An 18,474-nucleotide genomic window follows, 5' to 3' on the forward strand; every position below is an offset into this window, starting at 1 on the left:
ATATTCCTTATAATTCTGAGAGTGTCTTATAATAGCCTAGTTACGGTTAAGAACCTTTGCTTTGGAGCCAGACAGCCTCGGTTGGATCCTAGCTCTGTCACTCACCAGCCATGAGATCCCAGATGAGTTATTTAACCTCTTCATCCTTTGGTTTCCTCACATAGTTGTTCTGGACATTCACTGAGATAAGTCAATGCAGATGTTAACCAGTGCCTGGCACAGGTGAATATTCATTGTACAGGGTCGGGCAAAAACAGGTTTACAGTCGTGAGTCTGCAAAACAGTTTATTCATATATTATTATTTATTAATTATTGTATTATTTTTCATACAAACAACTGTAAACTTACTTTTGCCCCATGCTGTACATTAGCTATTACTGTCACTACAGCCTAATTATTTGCAGAGTATCAAAAGAGCAGGTTAGAAAGGAATAGAGTTCATTCTATATTCATGTTTTAATTAGTATTTCTACCTCACGTAATGACTATGTATGACATTTATATAGGTCTAAGCAAATCAGCGGTCTGGACTGACTTGTCAGTTCAGGTAGGAGGAGCAGACAAAGGCTCTCATTCTCAGCCTGAAGACTGAGTCAGGGGGAGTGAGTGACTGAGAAGGTGGAGGGGGCACCTCCTCTGTCACCTGTGCTGTGATGGGTTTCCCCCATCATTACTGGGACATCTGCTGAAGACAGTTATCTGATTCCTGCCCATCTTTCCTAGGCCTTGTCCGGGTCCCATTTCCTACACAAAGCCCCTTCTGTAAATCCCCACCTGCACTAAGTGCTTTGGAATTTCCATAGTCCATAATGTCAGCACTGCCCTGGGAGCTCGGAGTTGTTGCCTCACTTGTGCTGTTGTTTATTATTTTTATTGCATCACTCATCTCCCTGTTTGGACAAAAACCTCTGGGACCACGCAGTGAGCCTAGTGCCTTACACATAACAGATCTGAGCATTGTCATTTGTATTCTTTTAAGGATAAAATTGTGAGTACTTGTGTGAGTGTGTGTGTGTATGTGTGTGTGTGTGTGTAAAATATACTGTGTGTATGAAATAGTTAGCTTGGGGATATCAGGTATCCACTTCATTTTCAGAAGAGATGCACTGTGGGCAGGACACCCTTAGAAGAAAATTTACAATAGGCTCTATTTTTCTTACATAGTTTTGGAATGGCAGCATGGTAGGATGGTAAGAGCTCAGGCTTAAGAGGGGCCAAACTGTGCCAAATGCCGTTCCTGCCACATAATAGCCGAATGGCTCTAGGCAACTCAGCCTCTAGGAACCTCCATTTCATACATCAGTAAAATCTACCTTGCAGAACTATTATTCCCAGTCATGTCCTTAAATAATTTGGGCCCCGAACATAGTAAAGTCTCAGATAATGATAGCTATATAACAGGTCTCTGACATTTAAAAAAATAAATAAAAGCCTTTAGAAGATAGGAAAGGTTACATGAAGAGAGCGTGCATTATTTTGACCAATAAATGCACTAAAATCTAACACTGGAGCCCAGCACTCAAGGATCTGTCCCGTTTTACCTTTCGCTGTCAAAGCTCCCTTCTTGGTTCTAGTGGGAGGACACCTGGTCTGACACACCCACACGCCTCTTAGCTGCCATCTCTAGCTGCAATTCCCTGTATTATCACCCAGCGGCGATCTGTTGGACAGACTTTAGGGTCATGTCCACTCTCTCAGCACCTCCTGCCCAGTGCACCTGGCTTTCAGTGACCTCCCTGCCTCTGAATTGCTGGAGCCCTCACTGCTCCCTCCCTTTTGGCTCTTGTTGTGTTCACGGTTATTATTATTTGGTTTTATGTGCATAGATTTCCTCCAAACCAGAACAAGACTACTCTTAACTCTTATTCTTTTTAAGATATTATTGTGAAATATAGTGTTTGTACCAAAGAGAAAGATACAAAAGTGCAGTTTTTAAAACTAGCCACCACCCAAATTAAGAATGGAACACAAGCAGCACCTTACAAGCTCCTTTTTGTCCCTTCCCCTTCCCAGCCTCCCTCTCTATCAGAGAGAACCAATATCATGAAATTTATATTGATTATAGTTTTCTAGTCTTATAATGGTACGTTTTTGGTTTGTTTGGTTTTGTTTTGTATAAGTGTGTCTATATGCATATTTGAATTTGTATGTATTTTTTAACAGCATAATTTAAAAATTCATTTGCTACATAATATGTGTAGCTATATAGTTCATTCATTGTCACTACTATATTGTATTCCATGATATGAATATACCAGAAGTTGTCCTTTTAAAAAAATATAATGTGAAGGACCAAGTCATGTAATTTGGACTTTTTTACATAGGACAGGCACAGAGAGCCGTTTAAAGTGAAGGAATGCTTTTGCAATTGCATGAGAGAAAATAATCTTTAGCTGATTTTTTTTTTCCCCAAGAGAGAAAGGGAAAGAAATGAAGATATGTGAGTCTCCCCTCCCAACTCTCCCCTTTAAATCCACTAGAATGCGGTCTGTTTCCAGGGCGGGGGGCGGGGGAATGATGGAAACCTAAAAAGTCACAAGAGCATTTATAAAGTGGGAATACTTAATGAACTGATACTCGATAAATATTTATTGAATAAAAATAAAATGGATAAATAACCATAAAACCTCAGTGACATTCAACAAGCACGTATCTCTTGCTCACGTGTTGGCATATAGGCTTGGACAGCTCTGACCATCTCAGCTGGGCTTGGAGCCAGGCCGCAGGTTTGACCCACCTCTGTTCATGAATCTCATGAATCTCATTCTTCTGGAGCCAGCAGGCAGCCCAGGCCGTGTTCTTCTGCTGGCAGAACTTAAAGCTTCTCAGAGAGCGTGAACAACAACAAAAAAACACAACCTCTTTTAAGATGCACCGTCACTTCTGCTCACATTCAGTTGGCCAAAGCAAGTCATGTGACAATGCCCAACACCAGCGGGGCAGGAAAACATGCTCCCTCATGGAGACTGGGAAAGGAGTAGACGCTTGCTTAACAGCACTCTCACCTAACATGTACAGTCATTGAGTTGTTTCCAGTTCACACCTATTTCCAGCAGTGCTGCTGCTGTGAACATTTTGGATATGTCTCCTCCTACACATACGTGAGAATTTCCTTAGGGTACGTGTTCAGGAGCTGAGTTTCCAGGTTGTAGAGCGTGGGCATTTTCAACTTGAGTAGGTAATGTCAAGTGGTTTTCTAAGTGGTTGTACCTTTGCTGGCCACAGTGAGTTAATGTTTTGGTTGTTGCACTAATCCACTCAACTTTTGAATTTTTATGTATATTTAATATACAATTGAATAATTTATTTCTTTAAATTCTGATCCAAGGATGCATTTTTTTATTTTTTAGAGAGAGAAAGAAAGGGAGAGCAAAAGAAACATCAATGTGAGAGAGAAACATCGATAGGTTGCTTCCTATACATGCCCTGCCTGGGGATTGAACCTACAACTTTTTCTTGCACAGGACAACGCTCTAACCAACTGAGCCACTCAGCCAGGGTACAGTTAAATAATTTAAAAAGCATGTCTAAAAATTTTTCAGGGAACTCAGTTTCCTTTCCAACCGCCACTGCAGGATGGAAGGTGCACCGTTAAGCCTACAAAACAAAAGTGCTGCTTATGTTCTTGTTAGTACTCAAAATCTAATTAACCCTTTCAACTTGTGTTCATTTGGCAGGTTTGGTGCAAATGCCAAAGTTGTGCATTTTCTGGGACGAATCAAACCATGGAATTATACTTATGATGCTAAAACAAAAAGTGTCAAAAGTGAGTCCCATGATCCCACCATGACTCACCCAGAGTTCCTCAGCCTGTGGTGGGACATCTTCACCACCAATGTGCTACCTCTGCTCCAACAGTTCGGCCTTGTCAAAGACACCCAGTCTTACCTAAATGTGGTAGGTGCTGTTTTGTCCTTTCAGGTACTTTAATGTATACCCATAGATGTGGAGTATTTGGTGGTATCTCAAATGACAAAATAAGATTTTGTGGCTAGAAAACAATGTCCATCTTAGAAGGGAGAAATGTAATCAGCAAAGACTAAAGCAGAAGTAGAGTTTGTGGCAAATTTCCTTAGATCTGAGAGCAAAAGAAGGGGTTTAGAAGTTTTACTATATCCACACATTGTAACTATTAAATTTTTAACCCATTGTCCTGAGATAATTTCTAAAACAGTGGTTCATAAAAATAAAGAATGCCACATTTCATGTTTAAAAACTGGAGACATTTAAATATGCCTATTTTGTTTTTGCTATCTGCTCAGAAAAATGAATTTTCCATTGAAAATTACAACATGAGCATATAAACGAATACTTTCCTAGGATTATCTTGATTTGCCATGTTTGTACTCCTATATGGTTATGTAAGATCTTGAAAAAAGAAATCTTGTAGGAAGAAGATGACATATTAACATGTACAGTAAAAAACTGCTTAGCATGATTTCTGACTTTAAAGGTCTTCCTCTGAAGTTTGTTCTTTTGGAAGAATTGGAAAAGGATAAGAAATTAAGCTTTTGGGAGGTAGAAGATGGTAAAAGGGGGACAAATGATGACAGGAGACTTAACTTCAGGTGGCGAACACACAATACAGTATACAGATGATGTGTTGTAGAGTTGTACACCTGTGACCTATATACATCTATTAACCTATGTCACTCCAATATATTCAATAACTTTTTTATTTAAATCTTTGTTACATCTTAAGCTATAGAGAATACAACTGAATGGGTGAACTATAATCGTGTCTAACTGATCCGTTAATTGCCATGCTAAAAGGGACTGTAAGGGTATAAGAGATACTTCTCTTTGCTCTGGTATAGATTTTAGGCATTTCACTTATTAGCACTTGTAACAAAACATGAAAAGGAGAAAGGGGAAAATAACACACATTCTTACTCTAATTTCTTTATATGGATCATGAAATAACACTTGCACAGTACTTGGAACATTGTCTGACATATAGTAAGTACTTAAGAAAAGTTAGCCTTTTTTTATTTAACCCTTAAAGTGTCTATCAAGAATTATTGCTAATATTCCCTTTTTAGATATTAAGATGAACTGAGGCTTAAAGAATTATATTAACTTTTCTTAGTTTTGTAACAGACTAGTCAAGTAGCAGAACTGGGACTCAAATCCAGGTCTGAGAGACATATCCTTATGAAAAATATTGTGAGCAGAGAACTCTGGAAGAGCCTTCCTAAATCATTCCCATTGCAAGTTGGAGGCAAACGCAGGGCCAACCCAAAGGAAGAACTAATATTGTCTTAGCTGTAATTCAGTCCCATGGAATCCACCCAAATACCTCGGAGCTCCAGTATATTTAAATGCATACACACACACACACACACACACACACACACACACACACACACACACACAATAGGTAGTCAGAAATTTTATTCTGCCATTTTATGTCAAAAGCAATACTTAATGTAGTCATCTGCCTTTTTATCTGCTAAGATTCCCAGTACCTTCTCACCTCAAATCTTTTGGGAAGATAGCTTTGATATGCCTTTATGGTACAGTTGAAGTTAGTTGTGTATCCATATGTAATGAGAATCTAAGGTAGAATAGGTTTGCTCCATTTCCTATACATTCACTTTGTTCCTCCTACAACCCAAGGACTGAGAATAATGAACCTTCAAGAAAGGTGAAGAAGGGAATTAAAACAGTTCAAAACTAAGCTAATGAAATTAGCAGAAACTACAAGAATAGAGGCTATGTGGTAAAAAACTTGACTAGGCAGATGAGTTTAATGCATGGTCTCAAACCATTTAGCTCTCGCTTTTATAATGTGACAAGTCGTATAGGTGGTGTGGCTCTCTGGTTAGGTTCTTTCTGAAGCTTAGCTTCTAAAGTATCATTTCGTTTAAGTTCTCAACCTTTCTGAGCCCACACAGATTGAGAATTTATCATGAGACTTGTGTTCCCTCGTCCATCTGTCTTACACTTTCTAATGAACTGTTCGCAGCTTTCAGACTTGGTCTATACACTGGCTTTCTCTTGTGGCTTCTGTAGAAAGGTATGCAGAACTTAAACATTAACCCTAATTAATTTGTTCTCCCAATGTTTTCACTCAGTCGAGAAGTCTTCATTTCGTTAGGAAAAAAAATCATATGACCCCTGTTATTTCTGTCTTTTTTGTTGTTGTTGTTTCATGTAATACTTTTCAGTTTTTGCTACTTTGCATGACAATTCACCCTGGCTTTCTCACCTTCTTCAATTTATTGCATTCTGTAAAACAGTCTGATTTTCAGCTCTCAAGGAGTCTCTGGTTATGCTCTCTTTTCTAGGAAGATGTGTCAGGTGCCATATCACATCTGTCCCTTGGGGAGACCCCTACAGCACAGCCTTTTGTATCCTCAGAAGAACGGAAGGAGAGGTGGGAACAAGGCCAGGCCGACTACATGGGAGCAGATTCCTTTGACAACATCAAGAGGAAACTTGACACTTACCTCCAGTAGCAACACTGCCATTTTTCTGTGGACACACACACTTCACAGGCACTTTTTTCTGATACTTAGTATCTAGAGCTAGGTCTGTTACAGTTGCTAGAGGGTTTTACTAAAATTTATCACATGAGGGGTTTTTGTAGGACAAATGATGAGAACTGGGCAGAAGTTAAGAAGTAGCTATTTTGTTAAATGGTCAGTGTTCTGTTTTTTTTTTTTTTTTAACCCTATGCTTATTCAGTTAATGTCTCAGAAATTCTCAGTTATGCCAATTACCAACTTATGTGGTGAGGGAAACTCAATCTTAAACTATTAAGGTGGCTATATCAGCTCTTTAAAATGTGTTGAGCCAGGTGCCAAATCAGTCTCCCTTCAGAATGGGACTCGGTATCTCTCTCATGCTTGCTTGTTTGTACCTTCACTAAACCTGCATTTGAGAATTGTCCAGGGGCTGCGGAGAGATTGCATTTCTCCTTTCAGGTGAAGACAGCCTGGAATAACATTGCTGAGTGATTCATACAAATTTCAGCGAATGACATTAACACATTTCTTTCTAGTCTTAGTGTCTGAAGATGTTCACCAGTTTTCCATGTACAGTGAGGCAGCATGCTAACATGCTTTTGTTCAGTTCTGTATAGCTGAACACAGCAGTGTGTTCCCTGATGGTACCTGCAATGGCACCCTGTATGAAAAATAAAGATTTATCGCCATCTTGGTTGTCTGATTTAATTAAGGATGTCTACTCCCCTTGAAAAAATGTATTGGAGAATTTTTCATAATTTGTAGCATGCGTCAGTGTTTTTAAAACCAGTGTAAAACTTGATTCTGGTATATGTGCTTTAAAATGTGGTTTCCAGGTAGCTGAATAATTAAAAGCAGTGTTCTCCAGTGATGGGGATGGATCTGACAAAATGAAATCAAATTTATCTAGCCTGTCACCCACACTGCATCTCCATATTAAATGAGTGTTCAGATTTAGAATGTCATAACCTGAAAGTCATCATAGGTTCATTGTCAGTCTGGACAGACACAGTTTTTTGGACTGTTAGAAACAGTACTGGACCCCACTGTCTTCTAGTGATTTTACCCATGACTTATAAATGGTAGAAGTTTAAAGCATATTCCTTAAATGTACAAGTGATTCCAAGTTGCAAGGATGGCAAGCTAGGAAATGGTAGGGTGCAAAGTGACATTTTAAAACTGAAGTGAATATTCAGAAATCATTCTGTTGAAGGAAACAGAAGACCATTACAAGAAGAAACTTCAGAGATTTAATTGAGCAGAAATTTGCAATGGCTCTTATGACCTAACCTTCAAAGTCACCCTTCTTTATTCCCACAATATCCTGTTGGTTGTACAGGTCAGCCCTATTCAATATAGGTGTAAATGAATATACAGCGGTATGGAATCCTGGAGGCAAGAATGACTGGAGCCCACCTGGGGGGCCTACCTATCACAAGAGCTCAAGAAGAACCTGTGGAATTACCTAAAATTGTAAAATACTGAGTTATTTCTGAAGAAAAAATAAGCTATAATTATAAGAGTTGCTGTGATCTTTAAGCACATAAAGCACTACCAAAGATTTCAGTGCCTTCATATGTCAGTTGCTGTACGCCAAGGATGTCTCAAGATACTCCTAGTCCAAAGATCTCTGCTCTTCCAATGAGAATCCAATGCATAAAGAAATATGGCTAAACAGATTAACTTCATTACAGTATAATTTGCAAGTCATACAAATGAGTGAGTTTTCATTTCTGGACAGTCTAGGTATAATTTCAAAGTTCATTTTAGGTCTGTTGTTTTCACAATACCAATGGTCAAAGATAACTGGTTTCAAGGAAACACAAACTTATTCTAGAAATAAGATCTACAAAAGTATTTATTCAGTCACTTTAGTTTCACATCAAACACAATTTGAGCTGACATATACATTTAAGACAGGCACCACAGAATAACTCATTCAACAAGCATAGAGCACCTATCATCACACATGTGACAGGCATTAGAAATACAGGACTGTACAAGATACAGTTCCTTCTAGTGGGGAATAAGAGACAAAAAAACTAACAATTACAAATTACGCTAAAGTGCACTGACAATGTTAAATAGGGAAAAATCCAATCTTGGGGTGGTCAGGAAAGACCTATAAGATAATGATTAAGCCAGAAAGAGAGGTACTGAGATAACCAGAGAGGAGGGAAGAATATTCCCTTAAAAGGGAACAGTGTGAGCAAGGGCCTGGAGCAGGTAAGAACTTGGTGGACATGAAGGCTTCCAGGAGGATGGAGAGGTAGGAGGTGGTTTCATAGGCCAGGGTAGGGCTTTGGGTTTTATTCTAAGTTCAATAGCAATTGATTCACATTTCATTCATGTAATTTATATCTTTTTTAAATAGAAATTATAGGTGCACACACGAGTGTAAAGAACCCCCATTACTCAGCTTCAACAATTACTTCATCTGTACCCACACCAACCCTTCCTCCACCCCCCAACCAGACTATTTGGAAACAAATCCAATACAAGAAATTTCATATGAAAAATTTCCATATTCCACTTCAGGACATTATCTCAATAACAAAAAAAAAAACCTATTCCAAAGTTTCCATTTCTTGTTTTATTTTCACTCTGTTTTATCAGGATCCAAGTAAGGCCCATCCAGTAAAATTGGTTGATATATATCATAAAAGTATTGTTTCCTTACCCTCCCTTTTTGTTCATTGTTGTGTCTTTGCAATTTATTTATAGGAACAAGATTATTTGTCATATAGTCTTCTACATTCTGGATCTTGCTGATTGCATTTTAGCATGTTTCCCTGTATTCTATTAAGGTGTGGTTTTTTAGCAGTACTTTTTTTGTTGTTTTATTAAAAGAGATGGGAAGATAGGGAGAAAGAGGGAGAGAAACTGATCGGTTGCCTCTTCCACATGCCCCAACCATGGACCAGGCCTGCAACCCAGGCATGTGTCCTGACTGAGAATCCAACAGCAACCTTTTGCTTTGCAAGAGGACACCCAACCGAGCCACACTGGCCAGGACTTTTAGCAGTACTTCATAGTGGTATTAGTTACTTCAGAATCACTGGTTACCTTATATGAACTGCTGTTGATGATCATTACCTAGATACATTATGTCATTAGGGATTTCAAAATGGTAACACATTACTTATTAGCTGAAATATTTCAACATAATTCCATTCATCAATAATTTGGTTATGGAGTATAGTCACAAAATAAAGGAAGAAATGAAGGCTATACAAAGTGAAATAAAAACATTCAGAGAATAACAGTGAAGGGAAGGAAACGGACTCAAAGATTTGGAACAAAAGGAAAAAAACAAACATTCAACTGGAACAGAATTAAGAAACAATTCAAAAAAGTGAGAGGTTTAGGAACCTCTGGGACAACTTTAAACATTCCAACATCCAAATCACAGGGGTGCCAGAAGGAGAAGAGTGAAGAGCAAGAAATTGAAAGCTTATTTGAAAAAATAATGAAGGAAAACTTCCCCAATTTGAAAAGGAAATAGACATACAAGTCCACGAAGATCAGACAATCCCAAAGAAGTTGGATCCAAGGAGGGCCACACCAAGACACATCATAATTGAAATGCCAAAATTTAAAGATAGAGAATCTTAAAAGCAGCAAGAGGGAAAAAAAAAAGTTACCTACAAAGGAGTTCTCATAACCCTATAAGCTGATCTCTCAAAAGAAATCTTGCAGGCAAGATGGGGCTGGAAAGAAGTATTCAAAGTCATGAAAAGCAAGGACCTACATCCAAGATTACTCTATCCAGCAAAGCTATCACTTAGAATGGAAGGGCAGCTAAAGTGCTTCCCAGGTAAGGTAAAGCTAAAGGAGTTCATCATTACCAAATCCTTATATGAAATGGTAAAGGGACTTACCTAAGAAAAAGAAGATCAAAACCATAATCAGTGAAATAACAACAAACTCAACTATCAACAGCTGAACCTAAAAATAAAAAATAAAAACTAAGCCAACGAACAGAAACAGAATCACAGAAATGGAGATCACATGGAGGGTTATCAGTGGGGAGGGGTAGAGGGAAGAATGGGGGAAATGGTACAGGGAATAAGAAGCAAAATTGGTAGCCACAAAATGGGTGGTTAAGAATAGTATAGGAAATGAGGAAGCCAAAAAGCATGCACAGCCCATGGGCATGAACTCAGGAGGGGAGTAATGCTGGAGCGAGGGGGGGTGCAGGGTGGAAGGAAATAAAGGGAAGGAAAAAATGGGACAACTGTAATTGTGATGGGGGGGCTCAAATGTTGGAAAAATTTTAGTTTCAGGTAATAGCTAATAAGCTTAGTAATCAATGCACAGAAAAGCTATTGTTTCAGAAACTGAAGGTACTACCCACCTTGACTCCAGGAGACTAAGCAATTCCACCTTTGTGCCTCATAAAGTCTCAAGCAATCAAGATGGTATCTGAGCCATTGTACTCCAGAGTGAGATGACCACTGCCTGGGGCCTAGCTAAAGACCACCACCCAGGGCAAGAATGCTGCAGTATTTTTAATCCAATTAGCTTTTCCCTGAATTCCAAACCCCTTATCTACATTTTGTTCTTCTTATAAAAAGGGCCATTTTAAAATGGAATATAAGACCAGAGGGGATGGGGAAGGAGGACAATGGTGGAAAGAAGGAGAAGGGACTAAACAAACATCATCTATGAATGACCCATGGACATGGACAACAGAGTGGGAATTGACTGTGGGGGAGGGTGTGGGATGGGTGGAGGAGGGCAAAGGGGGGGGGAATTGAGACAACTGTGATAGAATAAATATGATTTTTAATAAATAAAATGGAATTTAAGATGGTCTGTTAGGGTACAAACCCACCATCTTCTCAGATCACGAACCATCTGAATAAAGTGCCCACAAAGGTTCAGATAATCACTTGTTTATCCTGAGGATTTTATACACATATGTACATATACATACATATAAACATGTGTATATGTGTAGATAATGTATATATGTGTGTGCTTGTGTGTGTATATATGTGTGTGTGTATATATATGGTAGGATAAATGCTTGATTCTTTCCCTTCATTCCCAAGTATACAAAATGAGAAATTGGTTTCCTAGCATTCTCCAAAGGTAATCATGGTGATTTTGAATTAATAGATTTTAATATAGTTTGATTTTTAGGTTTTTAAATATTTTTTTATATTTATTTTTAGAGAGAGGGGAAGGGAGTAAGTAAGAGAAGGAGAAAAACATTGATGTGTGAGATAAACATCGATCAGTTACCTCTCACACACTCCCAACCTGGGCATGTGTTCTGACTGGGAATTGAACCAGCAAACTTTAAGTTTGAGGAACAATGCCCAACCCATTGAGCCACACCAGTCAGGGCTTAAAATAGTTTTTGTCTCAATCCATTGCAGTTACTGTTAAAGGTGATCTAATTGTCTTATCTTTGTGACTTACATTTTAAGAACACTGTGGTTTTGCAGCTGACAGAATATATTTTGAATGAAGACAAGAGTTAATGAGAACAGTTAGTTTATTGTAGTGGTCTTGGGAGGAGACAATGGTAATCCAGCATACCTTTACCAGGGTGAAGGCAATGAAGTTGCTGATGGATTGGATGTGAAGAGTGAGGAAAAGGAGTAATTGAAGATTAGGGGCTTGAGCAACTGAGTCTCCACCTGCTGCTCCTGAAAACACCGACTTAATTATAAGTACAGTTTCTTGAGCCTAATCACTACAGATTCTGGTTCATGAGGTCTTGGGTTGAGGGCATAGCATCTCCACTCCAAGTAACTAGCAAGCACTCCAAAGGACTCTGACCCCAATGACATTTGAGAACTTGATACATTAAGGAAACATTTACACTAAATACAATAGGGAGTCAGGTTTGTAGCAGAAGGTGTATGAAGAAGTAAGGTGGTTGGTTGGTACATAGCAGGGGACTCAACTTCTAATTAGTGAAGTTTTCACTAAAGACAGTCTCAACTTCTTGAGTGATAAAGGAAACAAAGATAACATCTATAAATATAATTGTGTACTGTTTATCTTTTTAATGTTGCTGAGACTTGGGGCATAAGCTAAGTAAGACTTGTCTTAAAATAGTCTGCCTTGGTTTGCTTTTTTTTTCTCTGCTTATTATTACAAATACAAAAATGGATTACAGTCTACTTTTATACTTGGGTACATTAATAACTGATTAGAGTTCCAGATAGTGAAATTCAATCTCTTTTAAGTAAAAATAATCTAAGAAAAAAAGAGGAAAGACAGTATTTATTAGGTATTTGCATGTTTTATCAATCCTATGATGTATATACACTATCCTCATTTTGCAGATGATCAGAGAATAAGAAAGATAATCTGCAAGATTTTGAATCACATTTTTGTATGCTCCAATTCCAAAGCCATTAAAGCTCTGCATTAAACAAGTATATGGTCAAAACAGATAATAAGATTAGAGAAACAGGCAAAGATTAGAAATACAAATGCCAGAAACCTGGGGAGTAACACAATTTAATAATGGAAAACTTCCATTTTACTAGCTATGTATTTAATAGATAAGGACAGTGGTCTTGAAAAAAGACTTGAGAAATACTTTTTACAAAGCTTTTACAAGGTTTTCCTTCCCTGACCTCCAAGGATACGTTTTAAGGTGAAGTATGAACTCTTCCATGCAAAGCTACACAATTATACTGAAATTGTAATATAAAAATAAATGGAGCCCTAATCAGTGTGGCTCAGTTGGTTGGGCATTGTCCCACAAAGTGAAAGGTTGCTGGTTTGATCCCTGGTTAAGAGCACATGCCTGGATTGCAGTTTCAGTCTTAGTCAAACCTGGACAAGCAGCAACTGCTCAATGTTCCTCTCTCACATCAATGTTTCTCTTCCTCTCTTTCTCCCTCCCTTCCCTTCTCATAAACAAACAAACAAACAAACAAACAAGAAAATCCATGGAGAGAAATTATGGTAAGTTTTAAGTTTTCGCTTAGGCATGATTCAGTTTCACAACATACAGAAGGTAATTTCATTATAACATTGATGAGTATGGGAAGCTAACTTGTTTTTATCAGCCTATGGTAAAATTGCTTCTCACATGTCAGTTGCTTAAAGTCACAAAACCTACCAACAATGTTAAGTGAAAACTTACTGTATAAACTTTGTATATTAAAGCCTGTATAGAATCATTCTTTTTTCAGTTGTTTCATTGTACCAGAAGAGGCAAAACTTCTATTTTTTGTATTTATATTTTTATATTTATATTTTTGTATTTATATTTTACTAGTATGACTGAGATATTGTGATGTACTCAGGATCAACATATCCCTATGGGGTAAGGGCTCCTTAACATCTATACTAAGCAGCTCAACTCTTGATATACTTATTTTGTGTTCATTGGTAAATTTTTGAGGTTTCTTTCATGATGCCCAGTCTATCAGTTACTACTTCTCACTCGCTGTTCCTAGAACAAAACTAGGAAAAGCGTCAAATGTACAATAATAGGGCCTTTGAATGCTACTTCTTTTCTACTGAGTCAAGTATATTACTAAAGGCTATTATGTTAGCTGGTCTGAAGCCTTTTTTGGCCCTGGATTCCAGCTGAGATGGACAGAAAACTAAGCTTTAGACAACTATTACTGCCTTATTACTTTGGTCATACAGTATACAATCCACATAATGACATGTATTTTGGGATTCTCCCTTTGTATCAGAAGAGATCACAAGATTCAAAGCCTTTTTTTTATGATTGAGAAATGATATCAAAGCAAATGGGGAGAATCAAACCTATCACACAGTGCTAATTTTTTATATTTATTACCTTTTTTGTTCCCTATTTTTTCACTTGGCAAAAGATAAAGTGAAAAAAATTACATAATTTCTTATTTTAAATAAGTATTCAGTGAAGGCTTTCTGATAACTTTCAGAATCAGAAAGAATGACAGTTTACCATAGAAAATAGCATAATGTGCATAAAAGTCAGGTTAAGAAGCTGGAGAATCACTGAACTAAGCTAATATTTCTTTTCCTTCCCTGATCCACCAAGGATATGCTTAAATTAATGTCAAGTATTAACTCTTTTATGCAAAGCCGTACAATTATACTGCAAAATCTTTTCTGTGGGGCCTCAAATACCAAGGATTACTTGGTAAGATGTGTCAAAAGGCAAAAATAAATTACAACATACATTTGTGGAGGTGATCAAAATATATCCTTATATTTTTACCCTTATGAAAAATGGTGTATATAATATTCTTTTGCTATAACACAGAGGTGCCTACACAAAGGTCAGATCCATGTCTTTGGTCTATAGCACACATAATGAATATGGATATTTATCTTAATTCTCCTTACACCGACATCTGCAAGAAGCATATAGACCATTTCTCATGAAATATTTGCCTTTTCTTTATCAACTATTAATATCAGTGCAAATTTAAAAAACAAAAAAACCTACAAAGTACTATTAGTAAATAGCTCTTCCTTCCCCTAACAAAAAGGGAAAATTAAAGGATTCAGGAAGCCATGTCCTGATTAATTTTATCTGCCTTTATTTTTTAATAAACTAGAATGCTAAAAAGATGGTAAACAATGACACTTCCTAAAACATTAGACCATTATCTCTGCTTTAGTAAATAGAGCACATATTTAACAATATATCTCTTTGACGACTCTTAATAATCATTTTTAAGCAACATTAAATACCCTCTTGAAATAGTCCAGACTGGGTTTCAAATATGCAAAGACATACATACCCTGGGATTTATTTTATCCACCAGCCTAAGAAATCATTTTGACTGCTCTTCTTCTAAATGTAGAAGTCCAAATGTAGCTTAGTTATTATAAAGTTTTGGATACCTGGTTCAGGCTAATGGAGGAGGCCTGTGCCACATGCATTAACCTGTGTGTGTTATTAAAGTTGAATTTTCATGTAGAATTCAATTTACAAATTTAAAAGCAGAATTGGGTTTAAATTTGTCAGAGCATTCTTGGTCAGTAAGATTGGGTAGGGAGCTGGAATGGAGAAAAAAATATCACATTTTTACCATTAAAATATCTGATTGGGAATGAGAAATCATATAAAAGGAGTAAATTATCATAGTTTTATGTAGAAAACTGTTCCCCCTTATTATGAACACAATAAGTACAAATATACTGGCATAGAAGAAAACATTATGCCTGCTTACAGTAGGGTTTCCAGTCAACAGAGTTTTCCCTTGAAGTAGCCCTTACTGCAAGGAAGCATCCAAATCATTCATAGCCACAAGAATTTTTGGCTTTTTATTTAGAAGTACCACACAAATGAGGTACAAAATCCAGAATGTAGAGCATGTAAGAAAGATTACTATACACTTACTGATGAAATAAATGAAGGTAAGCTGTTGTATTGCATATTTTGCAAATATTTTAAAATTAATATAGTTAAAAACTTAAGGTTAAACATTTGAATTCTTGTTAATAAACCTAACATAAAATTTGTCTTCCTATTTTTTTAACTTTTATTGTATGTTTTTCATTACTAGTTAACTCCTGTTGGGAAATGCCCCGTCTGGTTTCAGGGACTGTAGCCCCGCTGACAGGTGAGAGGGCCCAAAGCTGAGAGCTAATCAAGGAGGCCTTGGGAAAACAGGCCACTGAGGAGACAAAACCTGCGCCCCTGCCTCCCTCACATCACCCTGCTTGGCCCTCTGATGGTTGGTTGTTGATGACGGGTAAGTTCTCTCACATGGGAGACGCCCTAAGACAGACACCGGCCAGTACTGGCAGCAAGACAAGGATTTGGGTGGACATGGAGAAAGGGCAAAAAGTCCCACACCCCTTGGCTCAGCTTGGATGTGACCAAGGTCCTCATTCTATCTGAAAGAAATCTCCTTATCTCTTGGTGGCTCTGCCCTACCAGCCTGGCTCAGGCTTGAAACAATACTAAAGGCAGGTACAGCCCTAAACTGGATCCCATGGGGACAATCAGGCCTAGAAGTAAGTTCCTCTAAGCATGCTTTGTTCTTCCCTCAAAAGTGAGGATAACCGGCTCATACTGGGAAGGAGATTTATATTATTCATAGACCCTGACCTGAGGCAGATCTCTTGTGTTCCTCGAATTGTTATCTTTGATCTCTGTTTTCTGTAAACATAGCCTTTTGACATGGTTTGATGAGCTTTGCATTCGTATCCCTGTGCATATGGTTCTCAATAAAAGCCTTTGGACATGGGGGTTCGGGGCCTTCTCTCCCCTAGAGGGAAGAGCCATGTCCCCTCTCTTGGCAAACAGACAAGTGTTTTCAACAACTCGTGTTTATTCCCCCCCACCCGTGACAACCCCAGGACAGGCTCTGTGGGATTCAGAGCCCCGCTCCCTCCTCAGCTGGCTCCAGACAGTAACACTCAGATCCAGGAGTGCCCATGCCCCGTGCTCCCCGCAATGTGTCGCCCCCCCGCGGTAACCCTAATGCTCTGCACCACCCCCCTGAAAGTCAACACATTGTTGACCATGTCCATGAGTCCTTTTTCCTTTTCTGTTCAATTCCTCCTCCCACTAACCTCCCTACCCCACCCCCCACCAGTAGCTGTCATACTGCTCTCTGTGAGTCTGTCTCTCTTTTGCATGTTCATTCAGGTTAGATCCCACATATAAGTGAAATATGGTATTCATCTTTCTCTGACTGGCTTATTTCACTTAATATAATGTTCTCCAGGTCCATGCATGCTGTTGCAAAAGGTAATATTTTCTTCTTTTTTAATGGCTGAGTAGTATTCTATTGTATAAATGTCCCATAGTTGTTTAGTCCACCCATCTACTGATGGACACTTGGGCTGCTTCCATATCTTGGTGATTGTAACTAGAGCACAATGATTATAAGAATATTTAATGTTCTTTCAAAGTAGGGATTTGGTTATTTGTTTGTTGTTGTTGTTTTTTTTTTTCAGATATATTCCCATAGTGGGACTGCAGAGTCAAAAGGCAGATCCATTTTTTAGTTTTTGAGGTATCTCCATCCTGCTTTCTACAGTGGTTGCACGAGTCTACACTCCCATAAACAGTGCAAAAGCAGTCCCTTTTCTCCACATTCTCACCAGCACTTGTTTTTTTGATTTATTCCTGATAGCCATTCTGACAGGTGTGAAGTGATATCTCATTGTGGTTTTAATTTGCATTCCTCTGATGATTGGTCACGTTGAGCCACTTTTTATGTCTACTGGCCCTTTTTATGTTCTCTTTGGAAGAAGTGTCTATTCAGGTCCTTTGCCCATTTTTTAATTGGATTGTTTGTTTTTTTGGTGTTGAGTCTTGTAAGTTCTTTATAAATTTTGGACATTAACCCCTTATCAGATGTATTGGCAAATATGTTTTCCCATTCCATGGGTTGCCTTTTGATTTTATTGATGGTCTTTGCTATGCAAAAACCTTTTAGTTGGATGTAGTCCCATTTGTTTATTTTTTGTTTTCTCTTGCCCGGGGAGATACATCAGTTAAAATATTGCTATAAGCAATGTCCTAGATTTTACTGTCTATGTTTTCTACTAGGATTTTTATGGTTTCAAGCCTAATATTTAAGTATTTAATCCATTTTAAATGTAATTTTGTGTGTGACATAAGAAGTTGGTCTAGTTTCATTTTTCTGCACATATCTGTCCAGTTTTCCCAACACCATTTACTGAAAAAACTGTCTTTAGCTCATCATATGTACTTACTCTGTTGAATATTAATTGACTATAAGGTGTGGATTTATTTCTGGGCTCTCTATTCTGTTCCATTTTTCTAAGTGTCTGTGTTCCAGTACCATGCTGTTTTGATTACAACGTATAGTATAGTTTGATGTTAGGTACCCTGATTCCTCCAACTTTGTTCTTTCTCAGGATCACTGTTGCTTTGTGGGTACCATATAAATTTTTGCAATATTTGTTTTAGTTCTGTGAAATATATCATTGCAATCTTAACAGGAATTGCATTGAATCTATAGATTGCTTTGGGTAGCATGGACATTTTAATGATGTTAATTCTTCCTGTCCATGAACACAGTAGGTGCTTCCACTTATTTG

General features: G+C 37.9%; 1 protein-coding gene across 2 annotated transcripts in view; it reads left to right on the forward strand.

Moving 5' to 3' along the window:
* GYG1 (glycogenin 1) overlaps positions 1–7,155 on the forward strand; it is a 33,370-nt gene extending 26,215 nt beyond the window's left edge. For both annotated transcript variants that reach the window (XM_054585189.1, XM_054585190.1), the window contains exons 6-7: positions 3,679–3,898; positions 6,292–7,155. In XM_054585189.1, coding sequence (XP_054441164.1) covers positions 3,679–3,898; positions 6,292–6,462 — 391 coding nt within the window. In that variant the 3' untranslated portion in view covers positions 6,463–7,155. The remainder of the gene's footprint in view (positions 1–3,678; positions 3,899–6,291) is intronic.
* The last annotated feature ends 11,319 nt before the right edge of the window (positions 7,156–18,474 follow it).

Source organism: Pteronotus mesoamericanus, unplaced genomic scaffold, assembly GCF_021234165.1.
Source record: "Pteronotus mesoamericanus isolate MK-2021 breed Mesoamerican mustached bat unplaced genomic scaffold, CSHL_Meso_final contig_82, whole genome shotgun sequence".
NCBI classification, from domain to species: domain Eukaryota; kingdom Metazoa; phylum Chordata; class Mammalia; order Chiroptera; family Mormoopidae; genus Pteronotus; species Pteronotus mesoamericanus.